This window comes from Doryrhamphus excisus, linkage group LG15 (genome assembly GCF_037039965.1).
Source record: "Doryrhamphus excisus strain RoL-2023G ecotype Guam linkage group LG15, RoL_Dexc_Guam_v1.1, whole genome shotgun sequence".
Classification (NCBI taxonomy): domain Eukaryota; kingdom Metazoa; phylum Chordata; class Actinopteri; order Syngnathiformes; family Syngnathidae; genus Doryrhamphus; species Doryrhamphus excisus.
Window position 1 is genome coordinate 16229174 of NC_136371.1, and position 21487 is coordinate 16250660.

A 21487-nucleotide genomic window follows, 5' to 3' on the forward strand; every position below is an offset into this window, starting at 1 on the left:
TAATAGTGTCTACCTATAAAAATAGCTAAAAATGATTGTAATGCCAAAATGCCAATGTTATCATGTTAACACTTGCTTACTGTTTATACGTAAAATGGCTCAAAATGCTACTATGCTAATATTAGCGTGCTAGCAATGCTACATGCCAACATTAGCATCCTAAAAACTAATTATAATAGTGGTAAGTGATAAGTATGTGTCTACCACTGAAATAGCAAAAAATGACAGTACGCTAACATTAGCAGGCTAGAAATGTTAACATGCTAACCTAGCATAACAGTGTCTACCTATAAAATAGCTAAAAATGATTGTAATGCCAAAATGCCAATGTTATCATGTTAACACTTGCATACTGTTTATACGTAAAATGGCTCAAAATGCTACTATGCTAATATTAGCATGCTAGCAATGCTACATGCCAATATTAGCATCCTAAAAACTAATTATAATAGTGGTAAGTGGTAAGTATGTGTCTACCACTGAAATAGCAAAAAATGACAGTACGCTAACATTAGCAGGCTAGAAATATTAACATGCTAACCTAGCATAACAGTGTCTACCTATAAAAATAGCTAAAAATGATTGTAATGCCAAAATGCCAATGTTATCATGTTAACACTTGCTAACTGTTTATACATGTCTACCCATGAAAATGGCTCAAATTGCTACTATGCTAATATTAGCATGCTAGCAATGCTACATGCCAACGTTAGCATCCTAAAAACTAATTATAATAGTGGTAAGTGGTATGTGTCTACCACTGAAATAGCAAAAAAATGACAGTATGCTAACATTAGCAGGCTAGAAATGTTAACATGCTAATGTAGCATAATAGTGTCTACTTACAAAAATAGCTAAAAATGATTGTAATGTCAAAATGCCAATGTTATCATGTTAACACTTGCTTACTGTTTATACGTAAAATGGCTCAAAATGCTACTATGCTAATATTAGCGTGCTAGCAATGCTACATGCCAACATTAGCATCCTAAAAACTAATTATAATAGTGGTAAGTGGTAAGTATGTGTCTACCACTGAAATAGCAAAAAATGACAGTATGCTAACATTAGCAGGCTAGAAATGTTAACATGCTAACCTAGCATAACAGTGTCTACCTATAAAAATAGCTAAAAATGATTGCAATGCCAAAATGCCAATGTTATCATGTTAACACTTGCTTACTGTTTATACATGTCTACCCATGAAAATGGCTCAAAATGCTACTATGCTAATATTAGCATGCTAGCAATGATACATGCCAACGTTAGCATCCTAAAAACTAATTATAATAGTGGTAAGTGGTATGTGTCTACCACTGAAATAGCAAAAAAATTACAGTATGCTAACATTAGCAGGCTAGAAATGTTAACATGCTAACCTAGAATAATAGTGTCTACCTATAAAAATACACTTGCTAACTGTTTATACGTGTTTACCTATGAAAATGGCTCAAAATGCTACTATGCTAATACTAGCACGCTAGCAATGCTACATGCCAACGTTAGCATAGTATTAGCAATAGTATATGTCTACCACTGAAATAGCAAAAAATGACAGTATGCTAACATTAACAGGCTAGTAATGTTAACATACAAATTTTAGAAAAAAAAAGCTACCTTTTAGCTCTTTGCTGTTTTTTAGCTTTTAACACATTACCGTTAAATATAAGATAATAATAGTCATTGTGTATTAATATGTATATCCAATTTTTGGTTTGTATTGTTATATTTCAGTTGTGGCCAATCGTCAATTTACGACTCGGACCTTTATTTTGACAGGCAGCTCAGGAAACGCTGCTTTCCCAGTATCGAAGGTAGCTTGACACCGCCCTTAAATCGCCTGGCAAGCCAGGTTCGGATGTTATTAGCGGGCAGCAGCGGGCTTCCGGCTGAGGAGGACGCGGTGCAATGACAGCCTCCAAGGATCCGAGCAAGAAGAAAGCCAAAGAGTCTCAGCAGGATGAGGTATAGACAAACGTTCAGTCCTTTGGAGGAGCTGCGGCTTGTGCTGCTTTGCCTCCCTTTTGTGGAGCAATTAAGGTCCACACTGTGGCTGTCGGTGCTGCGAGTGACCGTGGGGGTTCAACATCTGTGTGGAGCGAACAGGTGTGACGATGTCACGTAATGTTGTTGCATATGAAGTCATGGATGTTGATGGTGGGATGGATGGATGGATGCTTGGATGGATGCGGCAAGGACCAGGCTGGCTGCGTGGCTGCGTGGCTGCGTATCTGCACGTCTTTCCGGGTCAACTTATTGGTATTGCCTCGGTGACCTGTTGGGGCTTTGGTGGATCAATTGGAGGATTGTTGTGTCTGGAGAATGGAGGCAAAATGAATGCCTAATGTCATAGAAATTAATATGATAATCCATACATTGATATATATATTTATGTATCATGACTTATTAATATATTGCGTATTTAGTGTACAATTTCAATGCAACTTTTTAATATAAATGTGTGTTTATATTATTTATATTATTATTATATGTTATTTATTGCATTTACATTTGTTTTTACATTTTATTAATATATTAAAAATATTTTCATAATATTTTTAAAATATTTAATATATTATTTATTTTTTAATCAATTGCACATTTAAATAAATTACATTTAAAATTAATTGGAATTTTTTATTAGAATATGTGTGTATTATATGCACATATTTATTTATTATTATTATTTATGAATCAATTATAAGTTAAATTACACTTTTTGCTCTGTTAATTGTATATGTGTATATTTAATGTTTTTTTTACATTATTCCGTTTAACATTTAATTTTTCATCATTTAATTGGTTGTTTTAAAAATAATTCATTATTTAATGTTTTATTTATTTATTTGTCATATATAAATTTTTGTATTATTATATGTGTATATTTAGATTATATATATTTGTACATTTACATTTTTAAAATGCAATTCAATGTTAAAATTTTGTATGTAAGTAATTTGTATGTTATTTCTTTATTTGTTTCATTTATTTAAATTAACAGAAATATTTTTGGTTATTTAATTGATGAATTATTTTTCATGAATTTTTAAATTAGGTTTTTACAACATTTTTATATATGTAAATATAATATTAATAATAAATATATATTATAATATTAATATTAATATAAATATAATATTTTTATTGCTTTTATGTTTTTTCATCAAGTATATATTTAATTTACATTTTTTAACCAATTTATATGATTGTATTTCATGTTTTTTTAATTTTTTAAATTAAAATTATTATTATAAATTAAAATAATTTAAATTTTAATTTAAACTTTTTTAATTAAATTCAATTTAATTAAAATTTTAATGAATAAATAAATAAATTAAAATAAATTAAATAAAAAAAATAAAAATTAAATTATATTTTTATATTTCAATTTTAATATTGATTTAAAGATACTTATTTTAATACTTATTCTTAATTTTCTGTAACAATGATATTTCCTCCCAGTCATGCTTGTCCAGGAAGCGTCACGCCCAAAGAGCGGATTGATTGATTCAGTGGAGGCTTTTGATCTCCAGCTTCAATCACGCGTCTTCTTGGCCGACCAGATGCTCCGCGTGTCTTTCACATCAACATGAAGCCGCTCTGCTGTCAGCTTAAATGACTTCCAGTGTATCGGCAACGCGTCCGTGCACTTACACAAACCCAAAATCAAATCATAGACCTTCAACTAATGGTCAGTGAGCAGCACGTTGGAGCAGTGGTGTGTGAGGATCGTTCTGCTGTGTGTGTGTGTGTGTGTGTGTGTGTGCGAGTCTGCCTGGTTCATTAAGTAGTTTCCACCTCGCCGCTCGTATGTGGGATTCAGATGATGCACATGATTGTCTGCACGCATACGCCACGCCTCAATCCCTCAGAAATCGCATGTTAATGACCGCGAATACTGCAGAAAAATGGAGATGGCTGAAGGTGGAATCGAACTCGGGTCTCCTAGCTGTGAGGCCTGCGCACTAACCGCTCATCCGCCATGCAGCCATACATTTTTTTTCTCTTATTATGTCTACCATATTGGGTAATATGACTGTAAATGTTACTATAGGGGTGCTATTTCATGTTTCGAGGGCTCTACTAATGTTAAAACGTATTTAGAAGGTCATAAACAGTTTTCTATGCTCTAACTACCAAAACATGTCATTTATTAATAAGGATTCCTAATTGGCAGAAATTCACTGGAACCAATTATCAGTGATAAATGAGGGATTAGTATGTAGCCGTCATTTGGCATGTGTTTTCTTGTAAAAACTCCACATGGACTAGAATGGAATTGAACTCGGGGCTCCTAGCTGTGAGGCCTGCGCACTAACCGCTCATCCGCCATGCAGCCATACATTTTTTTTCTCCTATTATGTCTACCATATTTGGTAATATGACTGTAAAGATTACTATAGGGGTGCTATTTCATGTTTAGAGGGCTCTACTAATGTTAAAACGTATTTAGAAGGTCATAAACAGTTTTCTATGCTCTAACTACCAAAACATGTCATTTATTAATAAGGATTCCTAATTGGCAGAAATTCACTGGAACCAATTATCAGTGATAAATGAGGGATTACTGTATAGCCGTCATTTGGCATGTGTTTTCTTGTAAAAACTCCACATGGCCTAGAATGGAATTGAACTCGGGGCTCCCAGCTGTGAGGCCTGTGCACTAACCGCTCAACCGCCATGCAGCCATACATTTTTTTCTCCTATTATGTCTACCATATTGGGTAATATGACTGTAAATGTTACTATAGGGGTGCTATTTCATGTTTTGAGGGCTCTACTAATGTTAAAACATATTTAGAAGGTCATAAACAGTTTTCAGTAGAAACTCCACACAGAGATGGAATTGAACTCGGGTCTCCTAGCTGTGAGGCCTGTGTGCTAACCACTCATCCTCCCGAGCAGCGTGCAGCCCCCCCCCCCCCCAACCTAATTGTTAAAATATCGCTCTATATCCTGGATCTACCAACCTCCAGGGCGGCACCCCAGGGGCGCTCAAGGAGCGTGTCCGACCACAGTGCACCTTGCTGGGCATTGCTAAGCTGCTCCACCTGCTCTACATCCTGGATCTTCCGACCTCCGATAGTGATGCTAAATGATGTGGAAACATGAGCCTTGGAAACTTGTGCGGCTTCTTTATGGATGCATAAATGGAGTGGGTGTGGTCTATATTCCGGATATTCGGCTACATATTCCATGTCTGGATGACAAATATCCGTGGTATTTCCAAAAATAACACGATATCAAACCTTCCCGTGTTACAGTGTCAAGGTGTGTGTGTCTGCAGGAGTTTGTGGACGTCAGCCCCCCACAGAGGAACTGGAAGGGCATCGCCATCTCCCTGCTGGTGATTGTGGGCGTGTGCTCGCTCATCACCATGTCCGTGTTCGTACTCACGCCAGTCGAACTCCTGGGCAGCAGCAGGTCTGCGCTGACCGTAGAGGATCTGTACTCATCAGAGTTCGGCGTGCACAGCCCCGACGCCACTTGGATCAGCGGTGAGCACAGGAGAGGAAAATAAGCATGGAAACTTTTCTCCAGGGAATTGAGTCCACGAGCGTTGCAAGCCTGCTTGCAAAGGAGGCAAATCCCTAATAAGCCTTTTTAAAGGCTTATTAATTAAAGCAAAGTTATTCCAACAACAGCAGAAATGCAACAAAAACTGCAGGAGAGAATAAAATCAGAATACTGTAAGAATAAGTCATAATTCCATAATTACAAGAAAAAAATTTACAACTACAAAGAGGAAATATTTGAAAAAAAAGCTGATATGAAAATATCGTCATTTTATATATATAGTAAGTATATAATAGAATACAGTAGAATATTGTTATATACTTTTTCATACATTATAATGATATATTATTAATATATATATATATATATATTCCCATAACATGCTACATTTTTCTCCAGCCAAATATTAAAAAAATGACAACTTTATCTCTATTTTATATATAATATATTTATGTATAAATAATATATTATATATTATATTTATATATATATATATATAAATAAAATATTTATTTATAAATAATATATTGTATATATATTATATATATATAGTGTTTGTATATTATAATATATATATAAATAATATATATATAAAAATAATAATATAAATAATATATATAAATAATATACTTATTTATAAATAATATATTGTATATATATTATATATATATATTTAGTATTTGTATATTATATATATATTATTTATAAATAAATATATTATTTATATATATTATTTATATTAGACATATATTAGATATATATTTATATTAGATAATACAATATTTTATATTATTTATAAAAAAATATATTATAATATATGTATATAATATATTGTAATATATTGTTATATATATACATATATAATAGAGATAAAGTTGTCATTTTTTTAATATTTGGCTGGAGAAAAATTAGCTTGTTATGGGAATAAAGTCATAATTACAGAACAAAAATTTGCAAGAGGAAAGAAAAAAACAGTTGAAATGAAAAACAAACAAACAACAATTTTATTGTTTTATTAAAATAATGAATTAATTTAATAAATTTTACATATTATTATGAGGAAAAATAATCCCACTTTTGTAACTTTGAGTTGAAATAGCGAAGAAAAAAAACATTTTTTTTTTGTCAGAATATTACCGGACATAAATGAAAGAAAATAAACGTATTTAGTTTATGGAAAATTAGGTTGTCACAAAGTCACAATATTAAGGAAAATAGTAAAAATATGATGGGAATAATTTTGTTAATAATGTTTTTTTTTTATTTTATGCTGCAGATCCTGATAATCCATGAGTGACATTTTCACGACTTTCTAAAATAAAAAAAAAAAATCTATTTTTCCAGTACAATACAATAAAGACCCTGGTAACACACACACACACAACACACACAACACACACTCACACACACCATGTCAGGCACTCCTGCTGACCTGCAGGCCCAAAACACAGATGGCTTCACAGTCACATTAGAGCAGGAAGAGTCGGAGTGCCACCCAACACACACACATACACACACACACACACACACACACACACACACACACACACACACACACACTAACGATCCCAATGTTGACATGTGTGATGGTTCATTGATACACAAGTCATGAACTGTTGGTTATTTTGGTGGTGACTGATTGTTATCAATAGCTCATCCTCTTAAACCAGCACACCATGCTAAATGAATAGCCGCCCTGATATTGTGTTACCTTCTTCATGTCTTCTACATAATAATGCAGTATTTTGTACTTTTACGTGGATCAAAATGGGCAAAAATGACCGAATGAACTGTAATACAAACGTAAGGCATTCAGAAGATGCGTTCAAATACATTGGGATCATTTGTAGTATTCTACACTGGTCACTAGGTGTCAGTCATCATACATTAGCCACTGCTAGCATGCGGGACTCTATAGTACAGTATGTTTTATTTTTTCTTGGGTAATACATGTGACTATAAGGTTATTATTATTATTATTATTATTATTATTATTATTATTATAAGCTTTTTCTTCTATTATGTCTACCATACTCGATATCATGACTGTAAAGGTTACTATAGGGGTGTTATTTCATGTTTCGAGGGCTCTACTAATGTTAAAACGTATTTAGAAGGTCATAAACAGTTTTCTATGCTCTAACTACCAAAACATGTCATTTATTAATAAGGATTCCTAATTGGCAGAAATTCAGTGGAACCAATTATCAGTGATAAATGAGGGATTAGTGTATAGCCGTCATTTGGCATGTGTTTTCTTGTAAAAACTCCACATTACCTAGAATGGAATTGAACTCGGGGCTCCTAGCTGTGAGGCCTGTGCACTAACCACTTATTTGCCATGTAGCCACAAGTTTTTTTTCCTATTATGTCTACCATATTGGGTAATATGATTGTAAATGTTACTATAGGGTGCTATTTCATGTTCCGAGGGCTCTACTAATGTTAAAACGTATTTTGGCATGTGTTTTCTTGTAAAAACTCCACATGGCCTAGAATGGAATCGAACTCGGGGCTCCTAGCTGTGAGGCCTGCGCACTAACCGCCGATTATATTACTATAGGGGTGCTATTTCATGTTTCAAGGGCTCTAATTGGCAGAAATTCAGTGGAACCAATTATCAGTGATAAATGAGGGATTAGTGTATAGCCGTCAGTTGTCATTTAGCCGAAAATATAAAAGTTCCCGACTAAAAAGTGAAAAGATACTTTTGGAGCATAACTTTTAAGGACAGGTCAAATATTTAAAGAATTATACCAACGTAAACAACACAAAAATTGGTTGCGTGCGTTATAATTTTCCTATGATTCTGCCCGCTAACGATAAATCCGAGCTATTATCAAACGTGCTTCTGCCACCTTGTGGTGGTTTTTATGGATTAAAATTGCTGTGAGTGGAAATGCATCAGTGGCGAGCTGCTGTAAAGGAATCGGTTGCGGTCGAGGTGACCCTTGCGGAGAATAATAAATCCATAAATATGAACTTGAAGTCACTTTAGATGCACAAAATGTAAACAAAAGTCGTCCATCACATTTATTATGATAGACGAGGCTGCGGTGTTTCATCATCCTATCGACAGCCTGTCCAAAAAAAAAAAATAAAAGATCAATACGACGTGTAAGTGATGAAGATGACGTGTAAGTGATGAAGATGCAGACACACAGTTAGCTTCCAGTCATGGCTGCCCCGTTTCTCATTGGCTGAGATGGATGGCTGCCGTGGAAGTGCAATGTCAACATGCGGCGGTGAAGGACGAGGACCCGGGGAGGTGGAAGCTACGACTGCTTTGGTTCCGTTACTAAACAAATCCAAGTTAGCATAGATGCTAAGACCAACCCACAGTGGGAAGAAAACCTCCGGGAAAAAAGGTCTTCATTAAGAAGACCTAAACGGTAGCCTTCAAGTTATTTCCTTTAAACTTAAATAGCCAAAAACTTACCACTTCCACACAGATAGGGAGGATAACTATTAACAGTTATAATAACAATATATAATAAAATAAAGTGAAAATATGCAGACGAAAAAAGTATAATTTTACGAGAATAACATCGTAATATTACGAGGGAAAATAACGCCATTTTAGAGAACATAAATTAAAAAAAACATTTTCGTAATATGATAAACAATACAGTTATAATATTGCAAAACTATGGAAAAGTCATATAAAATCATAATCACAAGGACAAATGTATCATTTGAAGATAAAATAATAAAATAATAAAATAATAAAATAATAAAATAATAAAATAATAAAATAATAAAATAATAAAATGATAAAATAATAAAATGATAAAATAATAAAATAATAAAATAATGAAATAATAAAATAATAAAATAATAAAATAATAAAAGAAAAAAAAAGAAAAACGTATTCGAGCGAGGGGAAAAAATCAGGATTTTTGAGAATACACTCATAACATTATGTAGAAATATTTTAAGATTGATCTGAAATATTCGAAAAATATATATTTTTAAAAGTCATTATATTTTGAGACACAATGAAAACTACATAAGGTTGTAATAGACAATGGAATATTAGTCATAATGTTATAAAAATAATATATATAATATCATGGTATGTTATGGTATCTTAAGATATTATGATATTATTTTATTATTTATAAAAAAACAACAACAACAGAAACGGAAAAGCGGCTGAAATTTTCAGCAAAATTTTGAAAATATTAAAACAATTCTAACAAGAAGACAACTTGTTGGCTCCTTTATCGTCAATATCATCAATATTATATAATAGATATATAATATTTATTTGTTCTCTGTAGGCGGCATTATGAATTATCCTTACTGACCTTTTTTGCAGTACATTGAGTAAATCTTTGTTTTCAACTTCTTTTATTTTTATATTTATTACTAGAAGAAAAAAATTAATTTCTGTCCAAAAAATGTCTAAAGAATATTATATATACTTTCTTAATATATGTAATAAAATGGGACATTTTGATTGACACGACTCTGCAGCATGGTATGCCTCTGGATTGGTCGACTTTTTAAGAAGGTGGACCAGGGGGTGTGGTCCCACTGTGGTGGGATCCCTGTGGGGGGGTCTTCATTAAGAAGACCTAAACGGTAGCCTTCAAGTTATTTCCTTTAAACTTAAATAGCCAAAAACTTACCACTTCCACACAGATAGGGAGGATAACTATTAACAGTTATAATAATAATATATATAATAGAATAAAGTGAAAATATGAAGACGAAAAAAGTATAATTTTATGAAAATAACTATGGAAAACTATGGAAAAGTTATATGAAATCATAATCACGAGGACAAAGGTATCATTTGAAGATAATAAAATAATAAAATAATAAAATAATAAAATAATAAAATAATAAAATAATAAAATAATAAAATAATAAAATAATAAAATAATAATAATAAAATAAATTATAATAAAAATAAAATAATTATTAAAAGAAAAACGTTGTATTCGAATGAGAGAAAAAAAATCTGTATTTTTTAGAATAAACTCAACATTATGCGGAAATGTTTTAGGATTGATCTGAAATATTAGAAAAATATATATCTTTTTAAAAGTCATTATATTATGAGACACAAAGAAAACTAAAAAAGGTTGTAATAGACTATGGAATACTAGTTATGATATTATAAAAATAAGATATTATGGGAATAATGTTATAATTACGAGACAATATTTTTTGTTGGAAAATGTAAAAAAAACAACAACAACAGAAATGGAAAAGCGGCTGAAATTTTAGCAACATAAGGTGAAAATATTAAAAGAATTCTAACAAGAAAAAAGCTGCAATTTTATGAGAAATTGTTGATATAATATAATATAATATATAAATAAAATAATAATATATAATATATTTATATATAATATATAAATAATAATATAATCGCATTTGAGAGGCTGAAATCTGAAATCTAAATATTATATTATATTATTATATCTATTTAATATTATACATATATAAATGAAAAATCAATTAATCAATTACCAATATAGTTGATTAACTGTGTCATGGATTAACTGTCAATTAATATTAAACTATTAAGAGAAAGAGTTGTAATTTCATGAAAATGTCATTTTAGTTGAAATATTTACAAAAAAGTATGTATATTTTTAAAGTTGTAAAGTTTTTAAAGTTACTTTTACTAAATATGACGAAAAGCAAACGAAAAAAAACTAAAGTTGGAATTTCTACATAATTAGCTTGGGGAAAGGTTGTAATATTATGGGAATAAAGTAAAAATATTTAAAACTAAAAAATAAAAATAAATGAAAAAAGTAAAAAAAAGTTATATTTATATTATAATAGTAATTATTTTATAATATTATTTAATTAATTAATTATTTTATAATTATATTATATTAATGTAATATTATTATATTACTCCCAAAAAAATTCTGAGGATTGTTTAAGAAAAGAGTTGAAATGTAAAAAAAATAAAAATTGCAAGAATGGGAAAAAAAAGACTGAAGTTGATACTAATAATACACTTTTTGAAATATGGATATATATATAAATATATGTATTTTTACAGTAATGTCGTAATCTTAGCCTATGTTTTGCTTTCCAAAATATTAATAATTAATTAATATTTTAATATTCAACAATGTGACTTGAATTGCTATGTCAGCACCTACACTGGATTGCTTTTAGCGTAGCGAGGAATATCCAACATTGGAAAACATTTGGACACGCCCAACACACACACACACACACACACACACACACAATATTGATTCCATTATTTCCCAAATGACACCATCCCATTTTCCTTTTGTCCCGCTCAGATTCCGTGGTGGCGTACAGAAACCGAGACGGTCACGTCGTCACGTTTGATTTCGTCCTCAACAAGACGGAAATCCTCCTCAGCAATACTACCTTTGTAAGTCGCTTTCCTTTTTTTTAATCCAAAAACCGGAAACACAAGATTAATGTATGATTAATGCATGATTAATAGGATAGTAGTAAATAGTAAATCTTAGTTTTCTACTTCTTATTAGAAGAATTTCTGTCCAAAAATGAATATTATATATACTTTCTTTCATTCATTCATTTTCCACCGCTTATCCTCACAAGTGTGAGGAGGGGCGAGAGGCTGGGTACACCCTGGACTGGTGGCCAGCCAATCACAGGGCACATATAGACAAACAACCATTCACACTCACATTCATACCTATGGACAATTTGGAGTCGCTAATTAACCTAGCATGTTTTTGGAATGTGGGAGGAAACCGGAGTACCCGGATGTACCCGGATGCAAACTCCCCATGGAGATGGCCGAGGGTGGGATTGAACTCAGGTTTCCTAGCTGTGAGGTCTGCGCTCTAACCACTCGACCACCGTGCAGCCTATATACTTTCTTCATTCATTCATTCATTCATTTTCTACCGCTTTTCCACAGCTTTATCCCAGCTGTCTTGGGGCGAGAGGCGGGGTACACCCTGGACTGGTGGCCAGCCAATCACAGGGCACATATAGACAAACAACCATTCACACTCACATTCATACCTATGGACAATTTGGAGTCGCTAATTAACCTAGCATGTTTTTGGAATGTGGGAAGCAACCGGAGTACCCGGATGTACCCGGATGCAAACTCCCCATGGAGATGGCCGAGGGTGGGATTGAACTCAGGTTTCCTAGCTGTGAGGTCTGCGCGCTAACCACTCGTCCACCGTGCAGCCTATACTTTCTTCATTCATTCATTCATTTTCTACCGTTTTTGGAATGTGGGAGGAAACCGGAGTACCCGGAGAAAACCCACGCATGCACGGGGAGAACATGCAAACTCCACACGGAGATGGCCGAGGGTGGAATCGAACTCGGATCTCCTAGCTGTGAGGCCTGTGCACTAACCGCTCGGTTAGTTTTTTCTCCTATTATGTCTACCATATTGAGTAATATGACTGTAAAGGTTACTATAGGGGTGCTATTTAATTTTTGAGGGCTTTCAAAGAACCCTTTAAAAATGGAGTTGTTTTCTGCATTAACACTGTTTATTATTATTATTCTATACTAAATATTTACTCATATTTGTGGGTGTCTGGAACGGATTCATTGAACTTTATTATTTCCTATTAAAAATTATCGAAATATCAAAAACCAAGATACCACTGTGTACCAGTGTAGTTTTCTGCATAAAAAATTTGAATTATTCTCCATAAAATGTATTTTTTGATAATATTTTTTGAATTATGTTATTTCCTGTGAAAAATCACGTAGTTTTTTTTGTTTTTGTTTTTTTTTTTTTACATTTTTTACACTTTTTACATTTACGTTCATTCATTCATTTTCTACCGCTTAACCTCACGAGGGTGCTGGAGCCTATCCCAGCTGTCTGTTTTTGGAATGTGGGAGGAAACCGGAGTACCCGGAGAAAACCCACGCATGCACGGGGAGAACATGCAAACTCCAACACAGAGATGGCCGAGTGTGGAATTGAACCCTGGTCTCCCAGCTGTGAGGTCTGCGCGCTAACCACTCGACCACCGTGCAGCCTATATACTTTCTTCATTCATTCATTCATTTTCTACCGCTTTTCCACAGCTTTATCCCAGCTGTCTTTGGGCGAGAGGCGGGGTACACCCTGGACTGGTGGCCAGCCAATCACAGGGCACATATAGACAAACAACCATTCACACTCACATTCATACCTATGGACAATTTGGAGTCGCTAATTAACCTAGCATGTTTTTGGAATGTGGGAGGAAACCGGAGTACCCGGATGTACCCGGATGCAAACTCCACACGGAGATGGCCGAGGGTGGGATTGAACTCGGGTTTCCTAGCTGTGAGGTCTGCGCTCTAACCACTCGTCCACCGTGCAGCCTATATACTTTCTTAATATACGTACGACGCTCAGTTTACAACACGAGACGATAGACGAGATTGGACGAGGTTTTAACATCCTCTGCACTGCTGTGTGTGTATGCTCGTGGCCCCGTCTCCACCCACAGAGACAAAGAGAGACTGTATGAAAAGGGCTCCCTCCGTTCATTCCATTGTTCTGTGGAACAAACACGAGTTGTGACACGAGATCTTATGACACCCTGACTTACATGGGACGGGGCGGGGGTATTTCGGGGGGGGGGGGTCTTCATTAATTCTCATTCTCATTCTGTGTTTTGCTAGTTTTCCTAGAAGCTGTATATCATATTGCAGCAATAAGAGTGTATTATTTATGACATGCATGGATTTCAGCGTTTGATTCCAGTCGGGTTTGAACGCATCTGCTTTTTTCTCGTCAGGTGGCGTTCAAGGTGGCGAAGTACTGGCTGTCTGCAGACCTCAAATACGCGCTCTTTGCTTACGATGTCAAACAGGTACGTGGTGAATGAAACTGGTATTTTAGTACACTCTACCCACACTCACTCTCTCTGGGGGGGCCATGGGGGGGGGGGTCTGACGGTATGTGGGTCACCTTCATGTATTCCTAATTCCTATTCCTCATTCCAGATGTACAGGTATTCCTACCAGGCTTCCTACATTGTTTACAACATCTACACACGGTAGGCTGGCGCCGCTACGCTCTTTCATGTGAACGTCGGCGATGGCGTTGCGTCACGTTTTCTCACGCGTTCGCAGGGAGGTGTGGGAGTTGAACCCTCCGGAAGTCCACAACGCCGTGCTGCAGCATGCAGCCTGGGGACGACAAGGGCAGCAACTGGTGAGAGCGTCTATATGACTATAGGGTTGTTATTTAATGTCCAGAGGGCTCTAATGATGGTAAAAAAACATATGTACTATATTGTAAAAAAATGTTTTTTATGCTCAAATCTTACATATTTTTGGATTTACACACAAAAAAATACTAAATTAAATTTTGTTTGAATTTTTTTTTTTTTTCCTGATTACGGAGTCGCCACAGCAATGATATGTAATACCCTACATTGGTCACTAGGTGTCAGTATACACCACAGGAAGTACTCTCAGTGCCAACTTATCTAAGTTCTGTCTTATTTTCTCTTATTATGTTCACTATATTGGGTATTATAGCATAGTATAGTGGGTAAATGTGACTATAGGGGTGTTATTTCTTCACCAGAGAGCTCTAATGATGTTCAAAACATATTTACGTATATATATGTATTTACAAAACATATATACGTATACGTACGTATTACATATATTTACATATTTACATTTACTTTGCATTTATTTAAGGTTTTAAGTAAGTAATAAACAAATTAATTACTTAATTAAATTAATTAAATAATTTAAATAAAACATTATAAGTGTATTATGTTAAATGTAAATGTATTATGTTAAAATTTTGGGTAAATTGTATTGACTATAGGGGTGTTATTTCTTCTCCTGAGGACTCTAATGATGTTCAAAACATACTTATAAGGTTATAAATAAGTAATAAATAAGTAATAAATAAATAAAAATGAATAAAAAATACTAAATAAAGAAATAAATACAAAATACTAAATACTAAATACTAAATACTAAATACTAAATACTGTAGCGTAGGCTTTTACCAAAGGTATCAAAACAATTAAAAATAGGAACAATGGTTGGGCGCCAGACAGGGACAAGATAAACTGACCTGTCAATTTACAAGATAACCTTTGGATTTATTCATCCGGCTAGCTTAACCTGAGCTACAGAAGTGAAAAAAAAAATACATAAGATACTCAAAGTCAATATAAATTATATTCAAATCCAGAAAAAGAACATTCAAATTATTCAAATCATCATTTGCATTTACTTCCTTCAAAAAAAATCAAATTCTTCATATTATCATTTATATTCAATGTAATCACAAAGAATCCTTCAAATCATCATTTATATTCAATGTAATCACAAAAAATCCTTCAAATTCTCATAATGAAAAAAGTCATATTCACAAAATAATCTACTGCAAACTCAAAAGCGGATTCACAAAAAATAAATTAAATGTCCATTAATTAAGTCCGATAAATTAGGAACCCAGATAGTCTTTTCCCTCTGTGAGGCGTGGGAGTGTGTGTGTATGTGTGTGTGTAGTGTTTGCAGGGGGTTAAATAGTTCACAAGTCCTTTCACCATCAGTTCAGTCCAGTTCGATATGAAAGAAGGGGCAATGATTAGTGTAGGTGTATGGGTTGGGAGCTGTAATGTTCCAGGAGCTGAGGAAACCAGAAGGTAAGGGGAATGTGAGGAGAAAGGAAAATGGAGGAAGCCAGGAGAGTCAAAGGCAGGAGACCAGACTTAGCTTTTGCCGACAACAGAGGAGGGACAAAACAGCCACGGACAGCAGGTCCAACAGAGACTCAGATCCAACCTGCTTCAAGAAACTTTCTTCTTTACCGCTGATAATTTGTCTTGTCTCAGTTTCTCCTTCAGTTTCCACATTTACTTGAGTTCATTCCTTTTTCGATTAGGATCTTGAATGACTTAAAAATAATCTGCTATTAGTTCTGATCGTCTCCTTTCTTTTCCACTCTCACTTCACACACGGAATCTCCTTTTCCTCTGCCCTTTGTTCTCTCCATGCTCACAGGTGTTCCCTAATTAAATCACTTCCCCCTCCTTCTCCTGCTCAGGTGGCCAGAATTATTTGAGGTTTCCTCTCTTCTCTGCCACATCTCCCCCCCCTTGACAAGACCACGCATAGTGGTAATGCCGAGATTGGTGGATCAGTCTAATTCTAGTCCGAGAACCCTGGGAAATCCTCCTCTTCCGAGCTTTCCTGCAGGATATCGAGTACTTTTCGTCTTTCCATATGTTCCAGGTCCTCAGCAGTAGGGTAGAAAGGTTTAAGATTACAAACATGTACAGTTCTTACATCCTGACCTGTATCCTCTAAAACCACTCTGTAGTTCAGGGGTCCAAGTTGTTTAACTACACGGTAGGGTCCTTTCCACTTTTTTCCTAGTTTGGAGGTGAACTTATCCTTTGCCTGTGACTGAGGAAAATTCCTTACCCACACTCTCTGTCGAGGTCTGAAACTAACGGTTCTGCGATTTTTGTTGTAATTTCTCAGTTGCCTAAGTTTTGATTTTCTTATGTTTTCCTCAACAGCGGTTTTGAGTTGTTTCATGCGGTGGACCACATCATAGGCTGGTTTATCAGGGGGATAAATCTGTCCTTTGAGAACTTTGTCTATTGGGCTAAGGAGCTTTCTACCAATTTGCAACTCTGCAGGGGTTACACCAGTAGTTTCTTGAACAGCAGAATTTATTGCAAATCTAAATTCAGGAAGGTATTGATCCCACCTGGCATGATTATTATCCAGATAAGAGGCTATCATACATTTCAAATTACGATTCACTCTTTCAGTCATATTAGTTTGTGGATGATAGGCAGTGGTTAGTTTGGGAGTCACAGTCCATTGTTCACAGAGTTCACGGAAAACTGCTGACACAAACTGTGATCCTCGATCAGACAAGATGTAATCAGGTACACCCCATCTTGTGAAGATTTCTTTTCTCAGGAATCGGGCTACTGTTTGGGCTGTAGCAGTTCGTAATGGACTCAATTCAACCCAACGTGTAAAGTAATCCACCACAACCAACAGATACTCATTTCTATCAGGACTTTTTGGTAAAGGACCCATAAGATCAATACCTAACATTTCATTAGGGCTTTTGACAGTGGTTTGTTGGATTTTTCCAGCAGGTTTTTGGTTATCTGCTTTCAGACTTTGACAAACATGACATGTCTTAATGAAGTTTTTTACATCGGTCCACATTCCAGGCCAATATGCCACTTCATAAAGTCGTTTATAGGTTTTGAAAATTCCAGCATGTCCACTTAAAGGGTTCTCATGATAGTTCTGAAGAATCTCCTGAACCAGACTGCGAGGAATGTAAAGCCTATAGTGGATTTCATTTTCAGACATTTGCTTTTTGTGATACAATTTGTCTTCCAGAATGACAAACTCCTGTTTTACTTTTTTGTTTCCTTCAGCTAGCTGCTTCATGACTTGTTCCACATTTATGTCCTTCTTTTGTTCTTCCCAAACCCGGTCAAGGGATATTTGAAGGTTCTCCTCTTTTTTATTAGAGTACAGAAAACATCTGCTGTGGCAAGGAATCCTGGAAAGAGCATCTGGAGCACCATTAAGTTTCCCCTTGCGGTATTCTACGATAAAGTCAAATCTCTGTAATCTCAGAGCCCATCTGATCAACCGACTAGTAGTTTTTGTGGATGAGAGGACCCATTTCAAGGCAGAATGGTCTGTGATTACGGTAAAGAGCGTTGGTTCAAGATAGTGTTGCCATCTTTCTAGAGCCCAAATGATTGCAAGACATTCTTTTTCTGTTACAGAGTAATTCATTTCAGCTCTGTTTAAGGTCCTGCTGGCATATGCCAGAACCACTTCAGTTCCACTGTTCTCCTTCTGTGTTAACACTGCTCCTAGACCAGTATTGCTTGCGTCAGTGTAGACGAAGAAAGGCAAGTCTGGATTTGGGTGACCTAAGATAGGTGGAGAGGTCAAACTGGACTTAAGCTGGTCAAAGGCCTGCTGGCAAGCTTGGCTCCAGATGAAAGGGTTTCCCTTTTTCTTAAGGTCATTCAAGGGTTGAGCAGTTTTTGAGAAGTCCGGTACAAACTTGTGATACCATCCGGCAAGTCCTAAGAATCTCTGAACTTCTTTGAGATTTGTTGGCACTGGATAGGCCTGAATGGCCTCCACTTTGTCAGGATCAGCTCTGACTCCTTTACCAGAAACAATGTGACCAAGAAATCTGATTTCTCTGAGACAGAATTTGGACTTCTTCAGATTGATGGTCAGATTGGCCTTCTGGAGTCGATCTATTACCATCTGCAGACGCTCAAAATGTTGAGTGACAGATGAAGAATAAACAATTATGTCATCTAGATAAACTAGACAAATCTCTCCCCGCAGACCCTCCAAGACTCTTTCCATGAGTCTTTGGAAAGTGGCTGGTGCATTCTTTAGACCAAAAGGCATGACATTGAAGTGGTACAGTCCAGAGTGGGTGACAAAAGCAGTTTTCGCTTTGCTGACAGGATCCATGGGCACCTGCCAGTATCCGCTGTTCAAGTCAATAGTGGAAAAGAGAGAGGCTCCAGACAGTGACTCCAGAATTTCATTGATGTTAGGCAGAGGATATGCATCTGTTTCAGTTGCAGCATTCACTTTTCTAAAATCCACGCAAAATCTGTGGCCACCATCTTTTTTTGGTGGGAGGACTACAGGAGAGGCCCATCCAGAATGAGAGGGTTCCACAACTCCAGTGGAAATCATCTCCCTTAACTGTTCCTCAACGATTGCTTGTTTAGCAGGTGACAACCTGTATGGTCTTTGTTTGATTGGGATGACATTAGTGGTATATATGGTGTGCTGTAAAACATCAGTCTTTCCTGGTTTATTTGTACAGACTTGTGGGTGAGACTCAAGAATCTGTTTTAAGTGTTTCTTTTCTCCATCTTGCAAATGAGCCTCAGATACAGCAATGTTAATGTAATCTTTGACTTCCATTCGCACTGGCTCGAGGGAGAGATTGGGAGGTGCCCATGGATCCTGTCAGCAAAGCGAGGGAGGTGGGAGGTGGTACTGAACTTATAAGCGAAAGTTTCTGACCCTGATGGCTTAGGAGAGGTGATGACCCTGCCTTATCACTCTTCTGGGGGAGGGATGCATTACCTGGCTGAAAGGGATAAGTAAGAGAGGGGTCTGACTTAAAGCTATAAACTCTATCAGCCACACTGATTATCATTCCGTCACTAGAAATATAATCAAGGCCAAGAACTATACCATAAGCCAGAGCTTCTGGCCCAAGTACAGCTACTGGTAAACTGGTCATGTGGCCTTGAAGATCGATAGAAAGGTTTTCCCACCCAATTGGAGTGGCTGCTTCCCCATTAGCTAAATACAAGGGGCCTTCTACCCATGGTTGAAGATTAGCTGTTGAGCCCTTTAATTCTACCCACAGATACTCATGAATGAGGGTGTAACTAGCTCCTGTGTCAACTATGGCTTTTCCACGCCATGTACCGATTGAAACTGGCACTAGGAGTTGTTGGGGACTAGACAAAGCACCAAGGGGCTCACCTTTAACCTCTGACCTCGCCTCATTTGAGGCTTTCCGGACTCGTGAAGATGTTGGTCGGAAGAATTTTTTGGATTTTATCAGTGATACAGAACCATTCCCAGGCATTCCCTTTGGTTTTAAAGCTCGTGGAGGATGTTTGGACACCTGCTGGGGATTAATGGAACGGCCAGGTGTACTGTAATGTGGGCAAGAACCCGGAGGATGATTACCATTACATCTCCAACATAAAACAGGGGGTCTGGTTTTGTCAACAGGCTGACCTGAGTTTGTATTTTTTGGAACGGGGTTGACATGTTTAACATTCACTCTCTGATTGTATTCCAACTGCTGTTCCTGGTCTTTTTCTATTTGGTGACCCAGGCGGACTAGATCTTCAACAGTGTCAACTCTGCCTCTGAGCTGACTGGCAAGAAGAGGGTTAATATTTCTCAGAATCATTTTCACTATGCTAGCTTCGGTTAGAGTAGGCTTCCATCTTTTGCAGAGGGCTCTGTAAGAAAAAGCGAAGTCTCTGATAGTTTCCTTCTCTTGTTGTTTTCTTGTCCTGACCCGTTCAGCCAGCTCGTCTTCATAATCTTCTGATAAGAAAGCAGAAAGGAAAACAGTTTCAAACTGACTCCAAGTAGTCACTTTAGATCTTGCGATTTCCCACCAGTCACGAGCAGTCCCCTGGAGTACAGTTCTGAAAGTTGCTAAAATCTCAGTGTCGGATAAGGGATGTAGGGCAAGAAAATCATGACACTTGGAAAGATAATTGAGAGGATCAGGATCATCATCAGTTGAACCATAGGTTGGAAAGGTCAACCTGATATGATCACTTTTCACAGCTGATGTGGTGTGAATAGGTATCGAAGGTTTTTCTATTGAACAAGAAGGAGAGCTTTCTTGAGAGGGACTAAGAGTGGCTTTGGTCATGATAGCTTCAAGTTTTCTCTCCAAAGAAGAAGTTTTTTGTTCCAGACTTTGTAATTGTTCTTTACTCTCAGCTTCTACTTTCTCCAGATTATTAGTCAGCTTTGTTAGCTCCACATTAGCTGCCTGTATCATTTTTGACAACTCATAGATGCTTTTTTGAGTATCTGTATGAAAACACTTGAGCTCTCCTTGAACTTCAGCTTGAAGTTGCTCTACCATAAAGCGAATCTCTGACAGAAGAGAGATTTCAGAATTTTTCAATTCCTCTTCCAGGATCAGTTTGGTTCCTTTCACAATATTATCAATTTCTCTTTCCATTCCTTCTTTGTAAGAGACAATATTTGTAATGAGTTGGCGATGATTTGTGCTAATAAGATCTTTAAGTTCTTTAAGGTGGTCATTTGATGTATGTTGATTTTCTTTCAAACATGTTGTTAAGTCTTTAAGGGCTAAACTTTGATCTTCTATTCCTTTATTAACTCGGTCCCAACCCTCCTGGGTTTTTGCTACCAGTTGATTCAAGTTCCGAGCAGGAGTAGGGATGGCTGG

General features: G+C 35.8%; 1 protein-coding gene across 3 annotated transcripts in view; it reads left to right on the forward strand.

Moving 5' to 3' along the window:
* Positions 1-1820: 1820 nt before the first annotated feature.
* LOC131104921 (inactive dipeptidyl peptidase 10-like) overlaps positions 1821-21487 on the forward strand; it is a 39059-nt gene continuing 19392 nt past the window's right edge. For all 3 annotated transcript variants that reach the window (XM_058052613.2, XM_078796731.1, XM_078796732.1), the window contains exons 1-6: positions 1821-1965; positions 5288-5498; positions 11802-11896; positions 14262-14336; positions 14470-14522; positions 14599-14680. In XM_058052613.2, the coding sequence (XP_057908596.2) occupies positions 1909-1965; positions 5288-5498; positions 11802-11896; positions 14262-14336; positions 14470-14522; positions 14599-14680 (573 nt within the window). In that variant the 5' untranslated portion in view covers positions 1821-1908. The remainder of the gene's footprint in view (positions 1966-5287; positions 5499-11801; positions 11897-14261; positions 14337-14469; positions 14523-14598; positions 14681-21487) is intronic.